Source organism: Quercus suber, unplaced genomic scaffold (assembly GCF_002906115.3).
Source record: "Quercus suber isolate HL8 unplaced genomic scaffold, Cork oak 2.0 scaffold_472, whole genome shotgun sequence".
In the NCBI taxonomy this organism is placed as follows: domain Eukaryota; kingdom Viridiplantae; phylum Streptophyta; class Magnoliopsida; order Fagales; family Fagaceae; genus Quercus; species Quercus suber.
Window position 1 is genome coordinate 3,883 of NW_027069923.1, and position 24,508 is coordinate 28,390.

At 37.8% G+C, this 24,508-nt stretch overlaps 1 protein-coding gene across 1 annotated transcript; it reads left to right on the forward strand.

Annotated features, from left to right (window-relative positions):
• The first annotated feature begins 22,136 nt into the window (after positions 1-22,136).
• Positions 22,137-23,566, forward strand: LOC112028954 (uncharacterized). Its single transcript, XM_024061646.2, has 2 exons — positions 22,137-22,292; positions 22,400-23,566. Exon 2 carries the CDS (start codon positions 22,401-22,403, stop codon positions 23,400-23,402), a length of 1,002 nt encoding a protein of 333 aa, XP_023917414.1. The 5' UTR covers positions 22,137-22,292; position 22,400; the 3' UTR covers positions 23,403-23,566.
• The last annotated feature ends 942 nt before the right edge of the window (positions 23,567-24,508 follow it).

Genomic DNA, 24,508 nt, shown 5'->3' on the forward strand with positions numbered 1-24,508 from the left:
TTTATCTAAATATTAAAAAAAATAACAAATTGAGAAATCGTAGAAATTTAAAAAAAAAAAAAAAGGAAAAAAAGAAGAATAATTTTTTTTTTTTTTTTTTTTTTAAAGGAGAAGAACAAATTGAAAAACTGTAGAAATCAAAAATTGGGGAAAAAAAAGAAGAAGAATTTTTTTTTTTTTTTAATGGATGAGAAGAAGTTAAATTGATACTAAATTATTAAGTTTTTGTGTCTATCAAACTTTATCCAAAGAAGTGATTTCAAATTAAATTTTTTATCAACTTAGAAATTATAGGAGAAAAAGATAAGAACGAAAATATATCTTTTTTTTTTAATATTTATAAAAAAATTCTGCAATTTAGTAAAGCCACTTGGCGCAACTATGGCTTTTAAGCCCAAATTTTATTATATAGTATATGACTTTATTTTTCTAATTTTAAAGTGTTTTTAAGAATTAAAATATGGATGAAAAATGAAACTTTGTTAATAGTTTAATGATGAATTTTTTTTTTTTAATAAAGTTTGAGGACATTAATAAAATATTTTCAATAGTTTAGATAGGAAAAACAAACTTCTCAATAGTTTACAAACGAAAAGCGAACTTCTTAAAATTTAGGGACAAAAAACAAACTTTTGGTAAAGTTCAGAGGCCAAAATAGTATTTTACCCTAAATTATATATTTCTTAAATTTTGGTTCTATAAGAACTAAAAATGTAAAGACTTAAGTCCACTTAGAATAGTGATGCCTAGATCTTCAAACCAAGCCCAAACAATGAATTTTTAATAGCGCCAGATTCAAAGTCAAGTACAACACTAAGATCAACCCAAGTCTAAAGCTAACAAAACCTAAGTGATGAATAGGAGTGAATGGATCAATAATTCAGTGAAAGAAAACTTCCTCGGGCGAGTTCGAGGATAAATCTTGTATTGATAAGTAAGAATGATATTTCTTTATAGGGTATATCTTTGTTCTCTTACATGTTCTTTTTCCCTGGAAAATGTCTAGCCCCTCTTTTATAGGGGGTTCCTTTCCTTATATAGCCCTTTTTGTTGCATCTTATCCCTCCATCTGTACATTTCAGGAGAACTCTATGGATGTTTATCCTATCAGGATCCATTTGGAGGTGGTAGAAAGAGTTGTGAGCTGTGAAGTCACTATTCAGGGATCATATCCTCATTAATGCAGTTAGTTAGGTTGGTGCAGAGCATTGAATGTGGAGGTGGGAGATGTCTACTTCAGGAAACTTCCTTCCTCCACCCTTGCACATCTTGTACCCTTCCTTTGCCATCCATTTCCTTATCCTTGAGTTTTTCGGGAGTGTCAGCTGCCCTTCAAATCTTTAATTCGCCTCGGGTGGGCATAGTCCTTGGAGTTTGCTTGCCTTTCTTTGCTTGGGTTGGACAAATTTGTCCTCGAATTGGGTTCCTCCGTTCTCAGCCCTCCCATAATAGCCCCCCTAAAACCTTGTTCTCTGGAAACATTCTGAGAACAAGGTTTTAATAGAAGGTAGGAGCGTTCATCACATACCAAATGCGTTCCCACGTAGGGACATCGTTTCACCTGTCTTGTGAGCGCTCCTAACGCTTTGGTATCCACGACACTGCAGTTATTGCATTAGGTGGTCGCTTGTCCTCCCACGTTCTATGATGCGATGATGATCCAACGGTCCAGATTTCTTGGGATTAATGAGCAGAAAATTTACTGCTCATTTCCCACTCCTATAAAAGGGGGGGGGGGGTGTAGACACTCAATTTTGCACAAATAATTTAATCAAGGAAGATGACTAAAATGATCATTCATATACCCAAAATTCATGATTGTATTACATGTATTAATTTGTTCATTGCATATCATAAAAATGATCTTGAGGTTCTAACGGTCGTGACGGTATCCCCAATTTCCAAATTGGACCGTCGGATTGAAAGATATCGCATGATTAGGTTTGCACGGTCAGCATGCATTGTGTTTAGGTAGAATCAACCTCATATGATTAATTTAAATTAATTCTAATTGGCAAGACAATTAAAATTAATTAAATAATTTTGTAATTGGTTGGTAGTTAGTGTCAAAAATAGGCTTGCTTGCATAGGAATAAAAGGGATAATTGGATAACAATAAAATTGTAGATAATTAAGACTTTTTGGAGTATTCATCTTCATCTACAAGATAATCATTACTAAAAAGACTTGAATTATCAAAAAAAGGGTTTAATTTTTAGATTATGGATTAAAAACACGTCTAAGTACAAGTCCTGGCTCATAAAACCTCAAAAAAGGAGTCCAAACGAACCAAAACTCAAAAGTGGGTCTAGCACCCAAAAGAGCCATTCAGCACTTTTGGAGTGCCGATTGGCACAAATTTGGACCCCAGCCCAAGGGTGCTTGGATTGAACTAAAACACATCATTTTCGATTTTTTAGAGATAAGGACACGTCCCAATTCGTATATAGATCATTTAGCTAATTTTTTGAACATCCCAGCCTCTATAAACAGAGGCTGCATCTCATTATTCAGGACACTTTTTCACGCTCTCTGACTACCCTTGTTCTGACTTTTCTCTTCTTTTTATTTTCTCTCTTACGTTAAAGACATTCTGGAGGCTTTGGCCTAAGGAATTTCTTTTCTCAAAGCAAAGTATTTTACTTTTCAAAGAGAATTGAATAAATTTCTTTAAACCCTAAAATATTCTCTCACTAAGAAGAGCACGTCCATACAAGAGGTAGTTTCTCTTTTTCCTTTTTCTGGTTTTTTTTTTATTTTTTTATTTTATATATATATATATAAATTTTACTTGATGATGCATGAATAGATGTGTTCTTTTATTTTTTATTTTTGATGTTGATGCCATGTGTTGTTAAACTTTTCTTTAAAACATGTTCTTAATTCTTTTGTTGTTATGATTTTCCTTTTGAATTTCAAAAAAATCTGCTCATTAATAAATCTTTTTTAAAACTAAAAACAGATCTATATTTTCATTAAATACAGATCTGAATTTTTTACACATCAAAATAAATCTGTATTTTCATTAAATACAGATGTGAATTTTTTTACACATAAAAACAAATCTGTTTTTTTATTAAATACGGATCTAAATTTTTTACACATCAAAATAGATCTATATTTTCATTAAATACAGACCTGAATTATTTTTACGCATCAAAAATTATTTATATTTTTGTTAAATACGAATATGATTTTTTTAACAACAAAATTGATTTGTATTCATTAAATACAGATTTGATTTTTCCAAGAGAAATTTTCTTTGTCACTAGAATAGTAGATTTTAAGATTTAAAAGATGAAGTCAAAAGGTCCGATGGTTTTCATTTGATGCATGTAGCGTAGGTTTATTTCATGAGTGTAGTCCTCTTCTAAAAAATCCTTCTAGAACTTGTAAGTGCCTTTGGCCTTTTTCCCACTGTTGTAAAAAAATTTTCTTCCCTTCTTATTTTTGCCTAGTAGGATTACATGGGTAGGTTTGCTAAGTTAGTTAACACTCCTGAGGGCATGACTGCCTTTAGGGCCAAGTATAGGATCCCTAAAAACGTAGAACTGTAGCACTGTGACTTAAAGGTGTGGCACGTGAGTAAGCCTACCGATGCGATAGTTATTCCTGTGATTGCCTTCATTGAAAGTGGAATGGAAATTCCCATGGGTAGGGTAATGAAAGACTTTTTATTAATTTTAGGCTTTGCCCCACCCAATGTTCTCCCAATCTTTTTAGAGTCCTTAGTAGTGTAGACATGCTGAACTGAAAAATGGGGACCAATCTCACCCATCATGACATAAATTGGGTTTACAATTGCCAAAAGGGGAAAGGGACGAGTTACTATTTTAAGTGTAGGGTCCCGTTTGTTAGATTGATCTCTTGTATTCTCGAGTCAAATAAGGGTATGGACGAAGACTTCCTCATCGTCTTGAGTGAATGGCATGATGGTTTGCATTGCCCTACCCAAGATGGGGAACCAGGTGGGGTGCCCGAAGACTTAAAATAACTAAAGTACCCTCTCTCCTTCCTTTAGCTGCTCTTACTTTCAATTCTTGTCTAACTAGTTTCTTTTCTCCATTTTTTTTATAGACGAGTTCCACACCGCTCTAAATCGTAACTTGGTAAATTTCGAGGACCTCAAAGGATTTTGCAGTCCGAAATCTTTCTCCATTGAGATGGACAACTTTGGGTAGTTCATGTGATCCTCGGGTTCAAGCCTATTTCTAAGTGTTTTCAATCCCCTAAGTACGTGATTAAGGCTAAAGATCTGAGGCTCACATTAATTGACGTGGCCATTGCCGGGTTTCTAATTGAGCCTCCCCCACTAGGTCCTCAAGATGCTAGGCCACTTGCTCAGCTTACGGCCAAAATCTCATATGACAAGGAGTGGGAAGAAACAGCCTCTGAACCCTCAAGCTGATATAGAGAAGGATTTTAAGGTATTCTACCAAGCCGACATTGGCGAATCCTCTAGGTCCAGTCTTCAACCTTGTGTCACTACCCAAGTCACACTAACCATAAGGTCGTTGACATACTTGAAGAAATGGTGCTTGAAAAGAAGACTCCTGATCTTCTGGTGTTGCCGACGACTCATGCTGGAAGGGATTCTCCTGTAGTGTCAGTTGTTCACAGGCCACCCACGCCTATTCCTCCTCTTCCCTCTTGTTCTGAGGCTGTCGAGAAGAAAAGGAAGCGAGGGAGGCAATCCGGTAAGGAAAGCTCCGAGGAGGTGGAAATACTGCCAACCTCCCAACAGGCACCTTCCAAGGAGCCTAGACTTACAAGGGCTCAACAAAAGAAAGGCCCTTCTGAGAGGGCTAGCAAGGGCATTGAATAGGAGCAGTGCGCCAAAGCTGCAATCTTGGAACCCCGCTTTTGTGCTAGGCACAAGGGATGCCCTTACATCTGAGGCGACCCTGAGAGATGCCCAAAAGGGCAAATCCGAGCTAATCTCTATCTGCCTCGAGCAGGCTCAACTCCTTCCTCAAGACATGTAGGAGTTAAAGGATATGAGGAAGCGTGAGATATTCCTCTCGTTGAAGAGGGACCTTGCTAAGGTTTATTTCTTAAATCCTTGGGAGGGGTAGAGAAGCAAGCCAAGGAGATGTCTTAAATCACACTCCACTTGAAAATCCAAATTTTTTAGGTGTCCATGATAACAATGAGAGTTCAAGACATTTGATTGGACAATACACTAACAGTAACACTACTAAGTTGCTAACACTACTTGTCTACTTACATAGAGTGACAAAACTTAAGTTAAAGTTACTAAATTTGAAAAAAAAAAAAAAAAAAAGTTCAAACCACAAACCTAAGAGCTTTCCATCCTCTCACTCAGTGCCCCAGCTCCTCTTAAATAATCTTTTTAAATGATCTAATTTTATTATTATTTTAAATACAACAGAAACATGTGCACTCAAAGAGGACGATAACTTGATATGGACCATGACATTTAGTTTTTTTTTTTTTTTTTTTTTAATTACTTTTGTGGGAATGATATTGTTAGTGGTGTAAATTATTATTATTATTATTATTTTTGGGTGCTCCTTAAGGTTTATCTCTCTTTGAAGTTGTATATTGTAATTACAAGCATTTTGGTAATGAATTATTAACATTGAAGACTTTGTAATCATGAATCCATGACAGTAAAAAATTTTAGTCCTACTTAAAACTATCAAAATTGGAATGATATTAACAAGTGGCATTAAGTGCAATTCATTTCCTTGATTGATTTTATTCATTCTCTCTAAAAGGAAGACATTTATTTGTTTTGTAATTTTTTTTTTTAGTTTGTTTGAAAAATATAGGTCGACCAAACCCGACCCGACCCAAAACCAATTGACTCGCAATCTGACCCAAACCTAACCTGCTCGTTTGCCACATCTAAGCCTATCTTTTAATGTTGTTTAGCTATATGACACAGTGTGTCACAGAATCAAATTTTTCACTCAATTTTCTGCCTACGATGGTACTAAGTCCCTGACTTAGTCTCAACCAACACCACACACAACACACTGTAGGAAACACTTAGAACGGATTATATAAGGACTTTCACACACACACAGAGCACAGCACAACACACACTATGTTTACAAGGAACCACCCCAACCTTTATTACTTAATCTCAAGTACAAATGAAACCTTTCACAAGCCTGGAAAAACACACAAAATTCTCCATAAGGCAAAATACAAAAGTTGTTGTTGACACCCCAACAACATTAGGTTCATATACACAGAAATAACTACTATGGCAGTTACTGCCTAGTAACTGCCTGGATCTTGGAAAATCTGTCACTTGTGGTTTGACTTAGGACACCTTGAACTGCTGTTGTCTTGGTTTATTCTCCATGTTTCAGCCCTTACATAGTAGGCCTTGATAGGCCAAGAATGTATTGACCCCTTGTGATAGATTAACTAATTAATTAGCCAAGTTGATTAATTAATCAGATTAATATACAATATGCGTAGCAGCACAAAAAAATCACCAATTAAACTAAATATGCAGTGAAAATTAAATTGACATGATGATTGTTTACGAATGGGGAAAACCTACACGGCAAAAACTCCACGAGGTGATTTTAAGGTCACAATTCCCGAGAATCTACTATTATCAAAATAAGCGGTTACAAGTAAAGGAATCCCAGTACCTTATACCAACCTCCAGTTGAACCCTTACCCCAATATCCAATTGGATTTGTTCTGTAGTAACAATCTCTCCTTTCAATGCACAACTCCCAGTACGTGACTCACCAATTGTGTGATCCCAGTTCGCGACTTAATCACCAACTTGAGAAGGATGTTAGCTACAAAGTTCTTCAATTCATCACACGATGAAGATCATGAAGTTGCTTGATCACAAAACCCTACGGTGTACAAACACAGTAGCTTCTTCAAGAGAAAGAAGAACTAGGGCAAACTAGGTTTCTAGTCACACTTTTCTTCACACTTGTGAAATTGTGTTCTTGTGCAATTGTTCGTAACCTTTTACTGCCCTTAAAATAATCCTTATATATGTTTAGGGTTGTGAGAAAAAAAGATCAAACATATACTCATGGATTGGATGAAAAATCAGCTTGAAAAACTGAATTTCATAAACCTCGATAGATAGCCATCTACCAAGCTAGCTGTCGAGTCACAAGCTTCAGCAGCTTTTAACCTCGATAGATGTTAGCTATCGAGCTAGCTGTTGAGCTTTAAAATCTAGCACTTCATTACTTGATTCATGGACAGACTTGCATGACTTTAACACTTGAACTTGAAACCTTATTTCTTGAAGCATTAAACACATCCTAAATCTACCCAATTACAAGTAAAATACGTTTTGTCAAAAGATTAGCCAATTACATAAAATGTTGACATATGTTCCTAACATCAAATCACATATGTCCTAACAGGCCTGAACATTAGGAAAACTAGAAACTACTTGGTAATTGCTTTTGCAAATCAGCACATGCATAGCCCATGTCTCAGCAGATCATAAGGTTTTTGCCCATCACTCAATAGCCCACGCAACATCTGAATAAACGTTTTGGGATGCTTGGCCCATGCCCAATCCATCCCCCATCAACCAACACAGCCCACACAGCATGCCCACATGCAACACACACACAAGGTAACTGCCATTAGCCCTCTAACATTTTTCCATGCACTAAGCTGGCACCCACTAGCCCATGCCTTTGCACACAGCATCTGTTTGCACATCCTCATGCAGCCTAGCCTTGCACAAGCCATCAAGTCCATACACGAGTAATCAGCCATCAAGCCTCCAATGCCATGTACATCACTTAAGGGTTGACACCACCTGCTGCCACCCATCTTTAAACTAACTCTACCTGCCATGACTTTACTCTGCTATGGCCTTGGGGCATCATGTGGTGTAAGGTGCCTCCACATGCTACATCCTCACACTGCTTATCAATCCAACTTAAGCACGGAGACCGGACATGTCCCCTTCAAAGTGCTCTTAGGAGCATTACTAATTTGAAATGAGGAATTATCAATGTGTTGAAAAGACATGAAACCATGTGACTAGCCTAATGTTGCCCAAGTGCCATCCTCCTTCATGCCATTGTTATAAAAAATTAAGGGGGTGTTTAGTACATGCACTTAAAAACTGAAAACATGTGTTTGAAAATATGTGTGGAAATACGTGTAGATGAAAAAGTGTGTGGAAAAACGTGTTATATTGTTTAAAAACTGAAAACATGTGTTTGAGTGGGTGTACCAAACAGGGCCTAAAAGCTCCTAACAAATCGTGTGTCTAATCTATACTACTATTTAAGGGGCTTTCCCTGTTTGTGTCGGATTTTTTTGGTTCCAAAATACCCCTACACCCTATGTTTAAGTAGAGATAAAGCTTGATGATAACATAGTAAAAATACATCTTTAAATTCTACCTGTAACCATGCCTATAAAATAGGCAATGTTTAACTCCCACATTTTGATTTGTTGCTCAGAAAAGGGGGAAAAAAAAAGTCCAATTGATTTTCAAACTAAGCATTACTATTCATTTTTCTATATTTTTTTTTCCTTTTTTCCTTTATCAAGACTTAACTTTTTTTTTTTTTTTAGCATTAAAAAAAAGACTTTACTTTTTTTTTTTTTTTGAATGCCTGGTTTCCCTTGACCAAAAAAAAAAAAAAAAAATTGTGAACAAAGAAAAGTGAAAACATTATAAACCCACGTAGGCACATACAGTAGTAAAAGAATCAAATTCAAATTCAAATTCAACCAAAAAAAAAACTGCCCGTATGCAATATTTCAAACCCACCTTCACTGCCATTACCACTAACCCACCCTGCACTTGAATTCAAAATAGGGATCACTCACGTACAAGTTGGATTCAAATTTGAAAAGAGGATTAGCGAATACATTTATAATTACCATTTCCTTATCCCATCAAAGCATTGCATATCAATTTATCTTGAATATGCATTACAAACCAACGCATCTGAAATCTTTCATTCTGACTACATCAACAAATTCAGGTTTCTTTAGGTCTCTCTCTCAAATTATTTAAATATAAAACTAATTGGTTCATAATGGTTTCAGGATTGCAATAACACAGTCAAGCAAGTTATGTGAAGACTCAGTTGAAATGGACTCTCTGACAAAGAAGCCTTTGGGAGTGAGTCATTGGAGAATATTTCCTACCGCGATAATGCCACCAAAGGTAGATGAAGAGGACAAAATTAACATTGACCGTCTCATTCTACTGGATCAAACATAAGTGATGGTACATTCTTGTTTTCAAGATGGAATGTGACGGGGAGCGCGTAGAAGAGGACAAATTATTTCTGCAGGATGAAAGGAAGATGGACGGGTACAATCTAGACGATGACAAGGTCACATGACATATGCACGATGTAGGACGGTCCTCAAGGTGACGAATGAAACGTGGATGGTGATAAGGTCATGTAACCCCCCACACAATTTAAGTAATCCTCAAGAAACTTAAAAAGGAAATATCTTGCGCTCCACGCTTACCTCCAATTTGGAGAGCCCCCTAAGGAAAGGATTTCGTAAGATATGTGAATTAAAGATGATCTCTCCCACAAGGAAAGGTCTTGTAAGCCAATGAACGAATATCAGTCCCATGCTACTATAAGAACCCCAAGACCCTTACAAACCAAGGTACGCATAATTCATCCCAGCTTTGGCACTCTAAAGTTGTGAAAAGTTCTCTAACCTAACTTTCGGAGGGTCTTTGACCAGTACCACACCAGTACTTTCCTAAGGTTTTTTTGTTCTGTGTTGTGCAGATATTGTTTCGAGTACGTGAATATCTTGCGGCTTTCTAACGATTTTCGACATCATCATTATAGATTGAGGGATTCTTCACAGTAATAGAACGGTGCTGTTGGGGTCAAAATAGTTCTTGGCTTTTTTACTTTTGCTCTAAAATGAGTGTTTTTTTTTTCCTAGTATTTGGTTTATATTTGGTTTCGTTACTTTGTTATCATTATCCTTTCCATATCATTATCTTATCTTATCTTATTTTTTCTTTTCTTTTTTAATCTTTTCTTTACTTTTATTTGGTTAGTTTGATGAGTGTTTAATATTTTTTCTAGTTAATGAGTCTTTTTTAATATTTTCTTTGTTTGATGAGTGGATTTGATTTAATTTATCTTCAAATCATTTTTTTTTTTAAATCCTCAAGTTTATCCCAAAAAAAAAAAAAACCCTCAAGGCTCCCCAATTAATTGCTCTGTTCCTCACCCTTGAAAGTAGGTCACACAAATCAATTGTAAAATTCAAAACACACTATTATTCATATTGGCAAATGGCAACCCACTTTTAATATTTTTCATTTTAAAAAAATAAATAACCACACAAACACGTTTAATTATTAAAATTATTAGTTTTTTTCCTTTAGTTTACATCGACACTACTATTGAATCGTGCATTTGATTTTTTAGGATAAAAATGGTAGAATATTCCTTATTGAAACTCTTAAAGGGGTGTTTGGTGAGTGTTTCCAAACAACAATTTTTAGTTTTTAAACAACATTTCACGTATTTTCACACACTTTTTCACCTACACGTATTTCATTTCACGTATTTTCACACACTTTTTTACCTACACGTATTTCCACAAAAGTTTTTAAACAACAATTTTTAGTTTTTAAATACATCTACCAAACAGGCCCTTAGGATCCCAATGTTTATTTCTTTTTTTGTTATGGCTTATTGACTCTGCACACTTAAAATAATCATGTAATGCAAAACAAACCACATAATATGCCTTATGTATTGAATGATGTGAAATTTTCCATTAAAAATTTTTGATACATTTTGTGGTGTATCAAAGGATCGTTAACATGTAATTTTTTAAGACGACTTATTAAGTGTCGATTTGGCAAAGATTATTTTTGCCAATTTATTTTATTATTCAACTTAATTTTGCTACTATTTATTAGTTTAACTGTACTTTTTAATACTATTCATGAGTCATACTATACTATTTCAACTAATTTTTACATTTATTTACAATACTTCTACTAAAAAAGTTTTAGCTTCAAAAGAGTAAGCGGACCCTTAATAAAAAGGACTACATTTTTTTTCCAGCAAAAAATAGGTTTCATTAAAGGACTAGTTTTTATCTAAAAGTGCAAAGAGACGCGAATACTTCCATGCAATTAGGAACCTATCGGGAAACGTGAGTTTTGTTTTCAAAATTACGCGCTTACTTTACGCGCATATTACACGCATATATCTCTAATAATATGGTCGTAAAAACATAAAAAAGGTGAAAGAGATTAATGGACCCGTTTCTCAAAAAAAAAAAAAAAGATTAATGGACCCTTTGGCCTTTGCGTGGTGTCGGAATTCCGAAGACTTTGAACAGGGAAAGAGGTTGGAAGCTTCCGCCCGGGGTTCTAGAATCTCTATAAAATGGGTCTGGAAGCGCATGCGGACACGTGTCCAAGACGTCCGTATCTCAACATGTACAGTGGCATTAGCCACTGGTCACGGTCACGGGACATAAGCTCCACCCCCTATAAAATAGGGTTGTGACTGTGCTGTAAAGATAAAACTGCGCTGAAGCGTTCTAGTGGTTGCTTCTTAAGATAAAGGGCAATACTCCATTTTCTTCTTCCTAAATTTAATTTCCATAAAAAAAATTTCCTTGTTCAGATCTTTTTCACTTACTGTGTTTTCAGTATGGGGAGGCAACTCTCAGTGATACTATGGGTAATTGGAATCCATCTACTTATTTCAACTGGGTATGGTAGCATAGCCCCCCAGACTAGAAGTTGTTCTGGTGAATTCAAAGATGCGGTCCCAGAAATTCATAGTTTAAGTGATTCATCAGCTCTTGGAAGTTCTGTTATGGTGGATCTGGCTGTGGATGTTGGTGATAGAGATGGTGTGGAGCTCCCGGAGTTCAATCAGCATGTTGGTCTACAAGTGGAAGCCCGAGATGGTGGGGTGGATCTGGAGGGGTTAAGTCAGCACCGTGATCCACACAATGTTGGCGTCAGATCTCGTGGACCGGTTCTGGAGGGAGGTATTGATGGTCGAGACGGGCTCAGTCAGCACGTTGATCTGGGGCCTGGTACATCCCTTGCTGAAGTTATTGAGTCGGAAAGCGGAAGGCAAACGGGGTCAAGTGTTGCCTTGGATGCTGTTCCTTATTATCGAAGGCGAAGGAGGTCAACCCCGGGAGCTGCTACATCCTCTCAAGTTATTGACTTAGAAAGCGAAAGGCAAAGGTTCAATCAGCATGTTGGTCTACAAGTGGAAGCCCGAGATGGTGGGGTGGATTTGGAGGGGTTAAGTCAGCACCGTGATCCACGCAATGTTGGCGTCAGATCTCGTGGACCGGTTCTGGAGGGAGGTATTGATGGTCGAGACGGGTTCAGTCAGCACGTTGATCTGGGGCCTGGTACATCCCTTGCTGAAGTTATTGAGTCGGAAAGCGGAAGGCAAACGGGGTCAAGTGGTGCCATTGATGCTGTTCCTTATCAAAGGCAAAGGAGTTTAACCTCGGGAGCTGCTACATCCTCTCAAGTTATTCACTTAGAGAGCGAAAGGCAAAGGTTCTCATTTGGTGCCCTTGTTATAGTTCCTTGCGGAATATGGTCAAGTCAGTGGGCTGTTACAGACGCTGAAGTTCCTGACTTGGAAAGCGGAAGGCAAAGGAGGTCAACCACGGGGGCTGGTACATCCTCTCAAGTTATTGACTTAGAGAGCGGAAGGCAAAGGTTTTCAAGTGGTGCTCCTGATATAGCTCCTTACGGAATATGGTCAAGTCCGTGGGCTGGTACAGACTCTGAAGTTCCTGACTTGGCAAGCGGAAGGCAATTGTGGTCAAGTGGTGCCCTTGATGCTGTTCCTTATCGAAGGCTAAGGTGGTCAACCCCGGGGGCTGGTACATCCTCCCAAGTTATTGACTTAGAGAGCAGAAGGGAGAGCGCGAGGAGGTTAAATCAGAGGTTTATTAAATTGGGTTTTGCAATTCTTCTCGGATCAACTTATGCTATCACTTCCATCAGTGTTGGTGATCAGCTATCACCTCGAAACAGATTTATATCAAATTGTGTATTGGTTATAAATATAGTGAGTTTTGTTTCTCTCACCGCAGCCAACATGACTCTCTCCGTCGTGACTCCCTCATCAACTCCTTCTACTGATACTCATACAACCCAAACTGCTAACACAATTTTGAGCACGCTAGGATTGGCTGCTAGCGCTTATGGGTTTATATTAGTGATAGCTATGGGCCTCCCAGACCATCTTCTTTGGCTCAGCGGCCCGGCTTTAATTGCTCTAGTGTTCATATTTGTCTCAACTTCTTTGGCTCGTCGTCCCCGTATTTAATTAGGTATATGTGTATTGCGTTAACACGAGTAAATGATTAGGGACAATTAATGAATTGTTTTAAGTGTCCCTTAACATTTCAAAAGATTGCTTTTCCTTTTAATATATTGTTTTAACTTTTAAAGAATGTGCTATCATTTTTTTTTTTTTTTTTGGAACGAAAGAAAGAGAGAATGTGCTAATCATATTAAATTGGCTTTGGTTCTGTAAAATCATCTGGTGGAGCAGGATATATAGATGTGAAGTATTTGTGGCTGTTACACTTACCTCTTCATTAAGCTCTGCATTATATGTATCTATGGATGCACTTTTTCTTTAATGCCTGGCGCATATTCTGGACAGCCAACTGGATGTAGAAATTAAATTTAACAGAATGTTTTATCATATCAAATTTGGCTGGTGCAGCACCATCTAAAGATATTCAGTATTTTTGGTTGTTGATAAAGAGCTCCTCCGTCCACATCAACTTTGCTATTGAGCTCCTCATCATGCCCTCAACTCAATGCTGTTCACAATTTCTGAGCCCTGTTAAGTGTTTATAGGAGGTGTTTACCTATGTGGTTGTTTTGTCATGAAGGCATTGAATTTCTTACATAGGTTGGATATAAGTATATAACAAATACATTTTGCCTTTAGCATTTGTAGAATTTATATTATTTTGATCCTAATCTACTTATTACTGCTTTATATATGCTCAAAAGCTGTTTTGCTGGGTTTCAAAAAAAATTTTTTTGGGGGCCTCTAATCACTGCTTCTTGCTAAAAAAGTCTGCTTCTGCTTTTCTTTTTCGTCACTAGTGTTAATAACTTTTGGTTCTGCATGCTTGGTTAATAATGTTTTTTCCCACACTTCTGCTCCTGAATTAGTTGTCTTGCTTTCAGAGCTGAATGATGCAATTGAACATCTTGAAAGAAAAGTGATTCCACTTCTAAGCATGGTATTATCTGTTTCTTTTTTTTTTTTTTTTTACCGTATAATGTACATTGCTCCATCAAGGATGATTTAGATGGTGTGTGCCTGGATATGCATTGATTATATGTTGTATCTGCAGGGGGTTGATAATAGGTTTCTCTTTGAAGCTGTTCCTTCTACATGCTTTGTATGAGTGGATGGCTATGTTACCCAACCATTGCTCTTCTACTTTGTTTGCTTGCATTCATAGCTGTTACTGTTCTTGATGTTGTTTTTTCTCTTATTATATTTCTTGTGTACTGAGGGTCTCTTTTATTAATAATAAAATTTTTATTATACATAAGAAAAAAGATATCAGATGCTTAATAATATATGAGTTTTTTGGCTTTCAAAAGATTAGAATATTTGAATGTTAATGCTTGTTGATCTGAGTCATTATATTTTTTCTACCATTTGATACAAAGTTCTGGGTTTTTATAGTTATGATTCTTACTTACTCTTCTCCTTGTGCATCTTGCTAGAGTCCTCATCACCAATTTTCATAAAATGTATAAATGCATTTGACTGGTTACTTAGCATTCAGCATAGTAAATGCTTTCATGTTGTAAGAATGTTAAGGATGAAATTATGATGGAAATAGTGCGTTATTTGGAGGCAAAGCAGGTCTTCTGAAGTCTGATGGGCAGCCCATTTGTGATCATCAGCTACTTGCTTGCCTTGTAGAGATCAAGAGCTTATTGCCTTAAGGTTTTTTCCTCTCGATCAAAAAGCTGATTATTTTCTAAAACAAGTAAGTGTTTTGATCCTAAAACAATAATTTGATTGTATTAATACGTGGAAAAAGGTGGTACATGCATGATGTGTGCGAAATGTGGCATAGGTTTCACTATTGATGATACACTATTATTTATACATGCTTTGTATTTCTGCCTCTCCTTTGGGAATCAGGTTCCCCTCACCTTGGTGATACTCTAAAATTAGTTAATTTCTTGCAAAATGACTATTAATCTCTGTCTTACTATATTTAGAATAGTGGCCAATCCCTCAGAGATTACATTCAGTACTTAGCTGTTGATTGATCTTTGTAATTTTCACTATCTGGAGTATAGGGGCTGGATCTTCTCCTTTGTGCTAGAGCTAAAATAGTTTATAAACCAAAAGTAAGTGAATCTCCCTTGATTGAATAGTTCAGGGAGTTAACGTAATATATATAGAATAGTTTGTTACAACTGATAAGTACAAACACATAAGGGATAATTTACATAGTAGATCATTATCATGAGGCTTATCATTATCATGAGCCTTTATCTCTATCTGAGTGATGAGCCTTATCATTATCATGAGGCTTTGCTGCATTATCCTTATCAAGAGCTAATGTTTGTTGTGCTGAAGAATTCCCATAGAACCCAGCAGCCAAGTCTAGAGTTTTTAGTAAAAGGAGGGGTGACTTCTCTTTCTCCTGCGGTTGATGCAAACTGTTTTAAGGCTAGGCTGGGTTCTAGAAAGAAATTAGGTTGATAGCAGTTGAGTTGAAGGGGATGAAAAAATATGAATTCTTCAAGAATATTTTCTTGGAAACAAAGCTCTCGAGCTTATTCAAAAGGGTATTAGTAAAAAAAACTGCTGTACTTTACAATAGTGAGGTTATTTATAGATGCATACCCTTGGTTTAGTTTCTTTACGTGCATACCAAAAAAAAAAAAAAGGCCTAGCCTTCTAGACCTTCAGTCCAGTCCACGTGGATGCATTGTTTTTTTCTACTCGTGTTCAAACAGTGAAGCTTTATTTGGTTAATCCATGACAATCCGTTCTTTAGTGGGCGAGTGGGCCATACTTAGCAAGTCAAGTTGGCAAAATCTTTTTGCCCAGTGAGCTATGGCAATATCAAAAGCACCTTATTTTGATGGTTGTAAAAATAATCTATGGTGATGAAGCGTAAGTTCGTCAGTCAAGTAAGTTTGTCAGTAGAATAAGTTCGTCAGTAGAGTTATACTGATGAAGCGTAAGCTCGTCAGTCAAGTTGGTCAGATGGAAGCAATCCTCAGCCTGTATGAACGTACTCTCAGAGGTGGTCACCGGTGTGGTGCCTGCCACAATGCCTCCGATGCCAAAGTCAGTATAAGAAACTCTCTTGGGAATAAACAATGTAATTGAACAGAATGAAAGAGATCTCTTAGTGTCTATGTGTGTGCGTACCTTGTACTTGGCAATGTGTGGGCTTTATATATGCTTTTCATAGCTTCTAGCCGTTGGGGTAGTTATGGCAAAATCTTTTTGCCCAGTGAGCTATGGCAATATCAAAAGCACCTTATTTTGATGGTTGTAAAAATAATCTATGGTGATGAAGCGTAAGTTCGTCAGTCAAGTAAGTTTGTCAGTAGAATAAGTTCGTCAGTAGAGTTATACTGATGAAGCGTAAGCTCGTCAGTCAAGTTGGTCAGATGGAAGCAATCCTCAGCCTGTATGAACGTACTCTCAGAGGTGGTCACCGGTGTGGTGCCTGCCACAATGCCTCCGATGCCAAAGTCAGTATAAGAAACTCTCTTGGGAATAAACAATGTAATTGAACAGAATGAAAGAGATCTCTTAGTGTCTATGTGTGTGCGTACCTTGTACTTGGCAATGTGTGGGCTTTATATATGCTTTTCATAGCTTCTAGCCGTTGGGGTAGTTAATGAGGTCTTAATGCTCCTCTTGGTAACGTTTGGTGCTGTGTAATGTGGCTTTAAAATGCTCCAATGGTTCATACAGTTGGCTTTGTAACCGTTCTAGGTGTAATTGTGCTGCATTGAATGGCCTTCCTGCCTTCGTCAATGACGTGGGTATTAATATGCTCGTCCAGGGATATCTTCGTCGATATCATGGTCGTCGTCTTCGGTAAATGAGTTCGTCAGTACTGTCAGATGCCCCCCGATTCTGTGGTCGTCGTGACTTGTAATGATGATCGTAGAATGTGAAAGGTTTTGGGCTGTAAATAACTCCAATTCGTGTGACCATTGGGTTTCCCACTAGTTTTCAGTTTTCTGAGCCTTTGTTTCTAAACTTCTCCCCTTATCTTCGTCAGTACCTTTTGTCTATAACTTCGTCAGTACCTTTTGTGACTTACACTCTTTTAAGTCATTTTTGGCTTAGCCATTTTTGGCTTTTGTGACTTACACCCTTTTAAGGATTTTGTCATCGTCAGTAACTTACATCCATCGAGGCGGAATCTTATTACTTAGCCATTTTTGGCTTTTGTGACTTACACCCTTTTAGGGATCTTGTCATCGTCAGTAACTTACATCCGTCGAGGCGGAATCTTGTTACTTAGTCATTTTTAGCTTTTGTGACTTACACCCTTTTAGGAGTCTTATCATCGTCAGTAACTTACATCCGTTGAGGCGGAATTTTGTTACTTAGCAATTTTTGACTTTTGTGACTTACACCCTTCTAGGAATCTTGTCATCATCAGTAACTTACATCCATCGAGGGATCTTGTCATCGTCAGTAACTTACATCCGTCGAGGCGGAATCTTGTTACTTAGCTATTTTTGGCTTTTGTGACTTACACCCATTTAGGGATCTTGTCATCGTCAGTAACTTACATCCGTTGAGGCGGAATCTTGTTACTTATCCATTTTTGTCATCGTCAGTAACTTACATCCGTCGAGGCGGAATCTTGTTACTTAGTCATTTTTTAGACTTGTAGCTGCTCAGACCTGCTTGTTATGGAGACATTAGCTGAATAATTCATTTATTAATTTCAATGACGAATGCATTTTCTGTTACATCTATTGGTGGTATTTCTTCAAGTGCTCGATGTTCCATGGCCTCGGGAGCCTTTGTCCGTCTAGGGTTTCCAGGTGATAGCTACCTTGTCCAGAGTAGTGGGTGACTTGGTAAGGTCCTTCCCATGTGGGCTTACAGAACCACAGCGAGAACCCCGACGGGAGAAACCCTCTTTAGACTCACCTTCGTCACTGAACCGACGATCTGAGCGGTCCCTTTTCCGTCCTCTACATTCGTCCTCCTTCCTTTCCTTATTCTCTAATTTTTCCACATCCCTCATGGCAGCCAGTGCTTCTTCTGCGTTCGTGTACTTCTGTGCTTTCAGGAGCATCTCTGCCATTGTTTTTGGAGGATTTTTTGCGAGTGAAGAAACGAACTTCCTGGATCGCAGTCCCGCTTTGAAGGTCGTCAACTGCACCTTATCGTCAACTTCATCCACTTCCAGGGTTTTCCGAGTGAAGCGTTTCTAATAGGACCTCAAGGTTTCTTTCTCTCCTTGTTTGATGGTGAGTAAATGATCTGCCGGCCTCTTAGGACGTTGTCCTCCAATGAAATGACGTAAAAAGTAGCTGCTCAACTGCTCGAAGTTATTGACGAACGACGTTGGTAGCTTTGTGAACCATTCCCTTGCAACTCCTTTGAGAGTGGTAAGGAAGGAACGACACAATATCTTGTTTGGGGGCTGCTGAAGCCCTAGTGTTGTCTTGAAGGTATTAAGATGATCCTGAGGATCCTTGAGCCCGTCGAACGGTTCAAGTAGCGGCAACCGAAATTTCGACGGCACGGGACATTCGAGGACTATCGTGGTGAAAGGCGAATCTGTTGCCCTGACCATTCGATCCACACTCCATTCTGTTTTCTCTTTGATGGCGCTTCTTAATTCGTCCATCTCCCTCCTCATCTCTCGAAGAAGGTCTGAATTTTGCTCGGCGGGAGTGTTTGGCCTTCGATGGTCACTTCTTCTGTGGCTGTCTCCCTCGTCATCCTGGTTCTCTTTAGATCGATTATCCTCCTGTTGAAGCCTTAGCTTCATTTCCTGATTTTGCCTGGTAAGTTCTTCGATGGTAGCTGCAAGAGCCTGGACCTGTTGAGCCAAGGCTGCAGAATCTTGATTGGACTCCATCTGGTCGTAATAGTTGGTCGGAAACTACTCTTTCGAGTCTGAACACGAAAATTTCATCCCCACAGACGGCGCCAAACTAATGAAGTATAAGTTCGTCAGTCAAGTAAGTTCGTCAATAGAATAAGTTCGTGAGTAGAGTTATACTGATGAAGCGTAAGCTCATCAGTCAAGTTGGTCAGATGGAAGCAATCCTCAGCCTGTATGAACGTACTCTCAAAGGTGGTCACCAATGTGGTGCCTGCCACAATGCCTCCTATGTCAAAGTCAGTATAAGAAGCTCTCTTGGGAATAAACAATGTAATTGAACAGAATGAAAGAGATCTCTTAGTGTCTATGTGTGTGCGTACCTTGTACTTGGCAATGTGTGGGTTTTATATATGCTTTTCATAGCTTCTAACCGTTGGGGTAGTTATGGAGGTCTTAATGCTCCTCTTGGTAACGTTTGGTGCTGTGTAATGTGGCTTTAATATGCTCCAACGGTTCATAAAGTTGGCTTTGTAACCGTTCTGGGTGTAATTGTGCTGCATTGAATGGCCTTCCTGCCTTCGTCAATGACGTGGGTATTAATATGCTCGTCCAGGGATATCTTCGTCGATATCATGGTCGTCGTCTTTGGTAAATAAGTTCGTCAGTACCGTCACATGGAATTTTGTTGATTAGATGAACAGGATGATGGAGCACAATTCTTTGAGCAAGAAAATTTTGCAGATAACATAAAGGTCAGATATGCAAAGTTGAAGTTAATAGGTGGAGCAAAAATGTTTTGGGAGGATCTAGAATATTTTCATTATATCAAGTATGAACCTGCCATTAGTGCTTGGGAAGATATGAAAGAAGGTTTTGTGATGAGTATTTATTACCATACTTTTGAGCTAAATATCTACTCCAATCTCAGTGCAGTAACTTTCAGGTTGCAGCAAATATGATGAATCCTCATCCTATTTCATGTCTTCAGTGCACTCTTGAACAATCTACCTTTCATTACAACTTCAAAGAAATAAATGAATTATCTAAAAAGCTCATGAAAGGTGTTCAAGACTTGGCTACTTAGGTGAAGCAAATGAAGACTCAAACTGATTCGATTGGGAAACCAAGGATGATAAACCACAATGAAATTATTGTTGCCTTCATCGAAGACAAACATAATGATAAGATCTTGGTAGCGGAGAAACATCAAATGAATATTATGTTAGATGGTGCACATGATGAGAAAGTTGAATTTGTTGAATATGCTATTAATCAACCCTCTATAATGGTGGAAGATTTACAACTTGGTGAAGTTGAAGAGGTTGAAACTGCAGTGATTCCTATGGTTCTTAAGGTTCAAGATGAGATTATACTAATTTCACACATTGATTTTGTGATTCCTGAAGAGTTTGATGTGGTGGAATTCAAGGTTTTTTTTTTCTCTGTGCTCCCTAAGATGATTTTAAACTTGGAGCAAGTGTTACTTGTCAACATCCTAATCTTTCAAAGCTTTAAAACTCAAGGTCAAGTTTTCTCCAATTAGGGGAGAATGATGTGGGAGATGCAAGAAGGGAATGAAAAAAAAAAAAAAGAATTCTTCAAGAATACTTTCTTAGAAACAAAGCTCTTGAGCTTATCTAAAAGGGTATTAGTCAAAAAACTAATGTACTGTACAATAGTGAGGTTATTTATAGATGCATGCCCTTGGTTTAGTTTCTAGGAGCTAACTATCTCACTGTACATTAGATTACAACAACCTCTTTAACTAACTTAGCTCCTATTCTATCCAAGACTGCTTGTTACAAAAGACTAATTTTTACAATCACAAGTGGTAAACTAAAAGCTACTGCATCAGACCCTTCCTCTTAAAAGGCACCTGTCTCAAGTGTAAATCATGAGAAGTCTTCATGATGCGAGAGATGCAAGAAGATTTTTATTTAGTATTATTTATGTTTGCAAGTCAACTATATTTTGATGTTTTAGGTTCTAATAGTTTATTAGGCTATTAGTATTTTAATTTGGAAGCAAGATTATTCTTGTAATAAGGCAATTAGAGTTTCCTAGCCAATTAGAACTAGGGTTTAGCCATCCATTATAAACAAATTATTATACTCCTTGAGAGGATAGTTAATTGGTCTCTCTTTGGTCTGGTGTTAACTCCAGTTCCACTCTAAATGGTGACTCCTAGTAGTTTTCCCAGTTGGTGCTGACTTAAAGCCAGACCTAGATGCTGACTCATAGATCATATCCCTTTATTTTCCTGTTGTTTAATTTTGTTCTAATTGTCCTGTATCACTTCATCTTGAAATGCACTAAGTTTACAAAATCCTAGAGAATGGTGGGTTGTTTCATACATAAATAATGTAATCCAATATCAAATTGATATATGTAAGTTGGTGCATAAAATGGTACATGAAAAAAATTTCAGTCCACAACTTTTTTAAAATGAATTTCTAGAGTTATTCAAGTATCTGACAACACGTGTAGTTACTTTTTTGCGGAAAATTCTTAAATATTTCCGAAGCACAAAGAAACGGTGCTTCCTCTTCTTGCCGTACATAATGAGGTCGTTTGGCCTCCACGTTTGCGTCCGCGTTTCAGTGCGTCCGCATTTCTTTTTTTTTTCTTTTTTTTTTTTCTTTCAGCCGCAAAGGCTGACTTTTCCACTGTGAACAGTGCATTTTGTGCACTGTTCACGGACCCACAAATACCACTTTTCAATAACTTTTTAATTAAAAATGGGTCCCACGATACTATTTACAGGTTTAAAAATTATTTTGCTACAGTGTTTTCAGTTTTCAATTTTCAGCAACAATAAGTTCAATCTAAACATACCCAATGAGTTCAAAAGTGCCTAGTAATTACTCATCTCCCACACATGAGGAAAGAAAATCAATCATCACTTGTTCCATAAGAATTCTGTTCCTGAGAGAATCATTGAGAACTTCAATCAATTTTAAAGCGCAAATGAGTAAGAATAATTCCATTGTGTGTGGTCAATATGAAAGCACAAACACAAAAAGAGAGAAAAAAAGTAGAAGTAAAAAACTTAAAAAAAAAAAAATTGAAAGAGATTAATGGACTTTTTGTTTGGTGTTGGAATTCCGGACACTTTGAACGGGGAGAGAGGTAGGATTCGTAGGAAGCTTCTAACCTAGTGGATGACTAACTGAGTCTGTGGGCTGCTATGATGCATCTGGTTGCTTCTTAAGGTAAAGCCGCAATACTCCATTTTTATCTTCCTAAACTTCATTTCCATAAATAAAAAAAAAAAAAAAAATTCCTTGTTTCTGATCTTTTTCACTTACTCTGTTTTCAGCATGGGGAAGCAACTCTCAGTGATACTATGGCTAATTGTAATCCAACTCCTTTTTTCAACTGGGTATGGTGACTATGGTCGTACACCCACCGGGATTGGAAGTTCTTCTGGAGGATTCAATTCGGAGGAGGCTAGTCGAGATGCTTTCGCGGCCCTAAAAAGTAATCGTTTCCCTGATTCATCAGCTCTTAGAAGATATGATAGTGCGCATGTGGATGTGGATGTGGATTCAGATTCAATCCCGGAGTTCAATGAGCCTGCTGGTCTACAAGCGGAAGCCCAAGATGGTGGGGTGATGATGCTGCCAAACTTTAATGGCGAAAGGGATGATGAAAATAGTGAGGTATATGTTGAAGTTCGAAGGCTAAGGTTCTCAAGTGGTGCCCAAGATGTAGTTACTTACGAAATATTGTCAAGTCTGTTGGCTGTTTCACACTATGAAGTTCCTGGCTTGGAAAGCGGAAGCCGAAGGTTATCATTATCAAGTGGCGCCCTTGATGTAGTTCCTTACGGAATAGGGTCAAGTCTGTGGGCTGTTACAGACTCTGAAGTTCCTGACTTGGAAAGCGGAAGCCGAAGGTGGTCAACCCCAGGAGCTGGTAAATCCTCTCAAGTAGCGAGGAGCTCGAATCAGAGGCTTATTGAATTGGGTTTTGCAATTCTTCTCGGATCAATTACTGCTGTTGTTTCCATCGGTGTTGGTGAGCTATCATCTCGAAACAGATTTATATTTAATTTTGTATTGGTTATAAGCGTAGTGGGTTTTGTTTCTCTCGCGGCAGCCTTCATGACTCTCTCATCAACTCCTTCTACTGATACTCATACAACCCAAACGGCTAACACAATTTTGGCCAGGCTAGGATTCGCTGCTAGTGCTTTTGGGTTCATATTTGTGATAGCTATGGGCCTCCCAGACAATCTGCTTTGGGTCATCGTCCTGGCTTTAATTGCTCTAGTGTTCATATTTGTCAAAACTTTTTTGGATCGTCGTCCTCGTATTTAATTAGGTACATATGTATTGTGTTGACACGAGTAAATGTTTATTTTTGTTTTTTGAAATGTTAAGGGACACTTAGAGGTTATATCATGTGTAGATGTTTTTCCTTTCATGTATGGTTTTAAAGAATGTGCTATCATCTGGTGGAGGTATTTGTGGTTGTTGATTAAGTGCTCCTCCATACACACTTGCTGCTTCTATTAAGCACTGCATGATATGTATCTATGGATGCGCTTTTTCTTTATTGCCTGGCGCAGATTCTAGACAGCTAACTAGAGGCAGAAATTAAATTTAAGAGAATGTTTTATCATATTCAATTTGGCTGGTGCAGCACCATCTAAAGATATTCAGTATTTGTGGTTGATGATAAAGAGCTCCTCCATCCACATCAACTTTCTGTTTCTATTGAGCTCCTCATCATGCCCTCAACTCAATGCTGTTTGCAATTTTTGAGTCCTGTTAAGTGTTGATAGGAGGTGTTTACCTATGTGGTTGTTTTGTTATGAAGGCATTGAATCTCTTACACAGGTTGGTTGGATATAAGAATATAGCAAATACATGTTTGCCTTTAGCATTTGTAGATTTTATATTATTTTGATCCTAATCTACTTAATACTGCTTTATATATGCTCATGTTCAATGGGGTCAATGCTTGAGGTTTGTGAATGGTGAGATGATACCAAATGCGGTGCTAGAAGTATTAACTCGCACTTCTGCGTTCTGTCTAGATCATCATATCAATGTTCACAAGCCTTTCAGAGTTTGGACTTGGTAATTTCAATGGACTGAGATTGTGTGTAGTGAGGGAATGTCCTGAGATTCAAGAAATTATTGCTGGCGCGGAACTTTCTGATGCTGTGTTTCCGATTCTGGAGCACCTAACCATTAATTCTCTGCCAGACTCGGGGAAGATTTGTAAAGAAATGATACCACAGGGAAGCTTCGCTAAGCTAAGAGTATTGACGGTGTATACATGCCCCAATTTGGAATTTGCTTTTGCAAGCTCCATGGTCCAGTGTTTATCTAACTTAGAGGAATTGATAGTTGAAGATTGTTCAGCTATTAAGAAGATAGTTGATTCTGATGGTGGTACACTCCCTAGCTTGAAAAGA

Coding starts and splice junctions, on each gene's coding strand:
- LOC112028954 (XM_024061646.2), top strand. CDS start 22,401: ATGGGGAAGCAACTCTCAGTGATACTATGGCTAATTGTAATCCAACTC.